The sequence below is a fragment of the Chaetura pelagica genome, unplaced genomic scaffold (assembly GCF_000747805.2).
Source record: "Chaetura pelagica isolate M959 unplaced genomic scaffold, ChaPel_1.0 scaffold88, whole genome shotgun sequence".
Lineage (NCBI taxonomy): Eukaryota > Metazoa > Chordata > Aves > Apodiformes > Apodidae > Chaetura > Chaetura pelagica.
Genome location: NW_009954313.1, coordinates 192,801 through 196,437, shown reverse-complemented (window position 1 = coordinate 196,437; position 3,637 = coordinate 192,801). Strand labels below are relative to the sequence as shown.

The 3,637-nt window shown below is 39.3% G+C and overlaps 1 protein-coding gene across 1 annotated transcript in view; it reads right to left on the bottom strand.

Annotated features, from left to right (window-relative positions):
• Nucleotides 1-377: 377 nt before the first annotated feature.
• The window catches only part of PLA2G12A (phospholipase A2, group XIIA), a 4,450-nt gene continuing 1,190 nt past the window's right edge, over nt 378-3,637 (bottom strand). Inside the window, exons 2-4 of the mRNA XM_010004107.1 lie at nt 2,781-2,857; nt 1,481-1,646; nt 378-496 (exon numbers count right to left, since the gene is read on the bottom strand). Coding sequence (XP_010002409.1) covers nt 378-496; nt 1,481-1,646; nt 2,781-2,857 — 362 coding nt within the window. The remainder of the gene's footprint in view (nt 497-1,480; nt 1,647-2,780; nt 2,858-3,637) is intronic.

The following is a 3,637-nucleotide window of genomic DNA, read 5'->3' as shown; positions in this document are numbered from 1 at the left end:
CATCGACTGCTAATAAACCTAAAATTTGACTTATATTAAAAATAATATGAGAATTCAATACAAGTCTTCCGTGCCTCCACTTTGTCCATTGAGGAGCTTTCCTAAAAACTTTAAAATGGCACTAGTGGTTTATGATCACATATCCTGAGCAGACATTCACCAAAGAAAATTTAAGTTTCCAAGCTTATTGCACAACAGGGAAGAGAAAGAAGTCTTGTTTCTTTTTTACATTAGAAAGAATATCATAGTGACTTTCAAACCAGAATATTCATGTCAGTGTTTAAAATACTGCTGTCTGAAAAGCAAAGCTTTGCAACCAACCACTTGCTTCATTCCAGCTGAGTCTTTTTCCATGAAATGTCAGTATCTTCTTTCTTTCAGAGATCTGTCTTGTCCTCGTAACGACACATACATGCAGCTCTCTGGCTATCCAGGTATGGTTTACATCCTAAAAGTATAACTGCATCAAACAACAGCTGAACAGTTGATTCACAAGCTGCAAGCAAAAAGGAGTTCAGTTAAAAGTACTTGTGAATGGAATATGAAACTAAGAGAAATTACTCTTGCAAACTGAGAATGATTCCAAGAAAGAAGCAATCTTCTCTGCACATAGCAAATAGCCTGTCACATGAAAGACTGAACAAATACAGAATAATTTAAGCTGTGAGTAAAGGTTTTTCATATGCCAAACAAAACTATCAAGAAAAAGTCATTGCATATGGAATGTTATCAGTGTTAGAAACATCACTTAGTCTTGGAAAGATGAAAAAGCTGTTTTACTTCCGCACTTTTTGCATCCCAGTTTATGCAGAGGCTGCTATCTTTAACAGCAGCTCAACAGAATTGAACAAATATTCACCAGTTCTGACACTAATGGCTTATTTGCAGTTAAGTGAATTTGAGAAGTTCAAAGACAAGCTTGTTGTACAAATTTATTGCTCTCAGTGGGACTACTTACTCTAAAAGTGACACTGACCTAGTTAAAAAGTGTGGTTATGTCACATACTCGTCAGATGTGACCAAGAATCAAGAGTATCACGTGGCCTGTTACTAAACCCCCTAAAATTTACTGACTATAGGATAGTTTTAACTACTTCTGCTAAGACAGTATGTTATTGGTCTTGTTTCATAAAAGGAAACTGTTCAGTGTTTTCCTAAAGTTTACTAACAATCACCTGTAGTAGACATCAAGACACCACCCAGCAGGACAGTGAATATTCAGCTATGCTACAGTAAATGCAAGAATTACACATTTTGATCAAGTTGTGTTCCCATATTCATACTCCTGAATGCGAAGCAGTATGTTTTACCCTCAAAATTATTTTTAACCCTGATAATTTTCCTATGCTGTGTCTTTGCTCTGCTGTTAGTGTCTAGGCTACATGACAGAGGGACAGAACAAGGCATCTTCCAACAGTACCAAAATTCTTTGCCAAGTAAGCTCAATCAAACCTGGAAAAAAAGGCTTTTTCACACTTACCTTGGACACTCTCTGAGATTCCAAGTGTTTTCTGCACATCTCTGCAAATTTTGGAGAGGCAGGACTGAAACTGCTCATCACAATCATTTTTGTTATTGCCACAGGTATCATAGCATCTGTCATGCTGATTGCAGCACTTTGTCATTGAAGGGATACCAATGTCAAACTGCAAAGAAACCCCCCCACAAAAACTCCATTGGTACTCCAGTTAAGAAAGATATAGCCTATTATAGACTGTAACAGAAATTTAAAACTAATGCAATCAATCCATCTATCATTCACTTATCTCTGTATTTTTCTGTTTATTTCTACTAGGCTGTGGTGGTTTTGCCCCAGCCAGCAGCCAAACACTCAAAGAGCTGCTTGCTGACCCCTCACCCTCCTCCATGGAATGAAGGAGACAATAGGAAGAGCAAACGCAAAAAAAAAAAACTTGTGAGACAAGATAAAGACAACTTATTAGATAAATGAAAGAGGAAAATAATGCCTCAAAATAATAAGTGCAAAATCAATTGTTCACCACATCCCTCAAGCAGATGGATGCCCAGCCAGTCTCTGAACAACAGCCACCTTGGAAACCCAATGCACACACTATCCCCACCCTCCCTTATTCTACTGCTCCAGTATTTATTGTTTTGTATTACTCTCTGTAACATGGAATATCCCTCTGGCCCGTTTGGGTCAGCTACCCCAGCTGTGTCTCCTCCCAACCTCCAGCCCCCACCCCAACCTGTACCCCCGGGGCAGTGGGTGGGTAGAACTGGGGGAAAAAAAGTTCCAAAACCACCCAATCACTGTTCAGTAATTGCCAAAACCATCAACACTGTTTTACTCCCAAATCCCCCACACCCTGCTATGAAGAAAGTTAATTCCATCCCAGCCAGACCCAGTACATGAAGTAGCCCATATTTTCTTTAGCATTAAGGAAAATGGATTGGTGTCAGTAAGGACAGCAAGAATCAGAGCCAAACCCTTCACTCTCACAGGGCTATGCTAGGGGTTATTCATCACTTTCAAGAGTGTGAGAACAAAACGCTACACCAAATATTAAAAAAAAATAATAATCAGAAATTAATCAGCATTCCTATTGTATCTCTCTACATCAATGATAAAAATGTTCATGCTGTGTTTGTTTATAATACTAACATTTTCCATGTGTTGTTACCAATGCATGTGTTGGAGCTGATAAATGGATGCTGTTGCTGTGTCATCCTTAGAATGGGGGAGGAAAAAACCACCCACTTCGAGGAAAGCTGATGCAAGAAAGACACCAAAGCAGCCCTCAAACAGAAATGCTTACCTGAACTCCAAATAAAGGGGATCCACAACCATTTGGTGGCGACGGTTTATATCCATAGCGAGGAAAGGGCTTTGATCCTGAAAAAGTAATTTATCATGCCTCAAATAAGATTTTTTTTTGCACAGAAATTTAGTACTATTAAAACTCAGCACAGGAATTTGTCTGGCTTAAAGCAGTATCAGTTATATTTTTAACTTAAACATGCATTTGGGAACCTGAACATCAACAATTCTTACCAAAGTACAACTTAGGGGTGCTAAGTATTTTTTTAAAAAAGGGAGACAAGACACCTGAGCAAACGTTAGTGTAAGCTCCCCAAGGTAAAAAAAAAACAAACCAACACAAAAACCAACACAAAACTCCAAAAAAACTAGAGTTAGTAAAATCAATGTGTTGGTTCAGTGTAGGATTACATTAAAGAACAGGGTACTTCAGACTAAATTCATTAATACTTCTATACTTTATATGCAGCCCTCTGATTTTTTTACTTTCACCTTTAAAATTAACTGGAATGAAACATCTTTTGTTATTTCTACAACTGTAATGTTTATTTAATTTAAATTCGGAGAGACTGCTGAAGTCTCGTTTACCTCAACACGCGCTAGTGCAGAACGACAGGGAATTCTGCATCCCAAGGTAAGGGAGATCATGGGTTTGATTTGAGAAATGACCCTTCACCTGGTTTCAGTTAACTGGGCCACAGTTAAAAGCAACGCAGAAAAAACACATCTGAGAAGCGGCAGCAGAGAGAGGAGACGTCCCGGTGTCCTGGCCACCCGTGCGGCCGCTCCAGGTGCCGCCACCGCCCTCACTGCCCCATCTAAGGAATAACCGACCCGGCGCACCGGGGCCGAGTC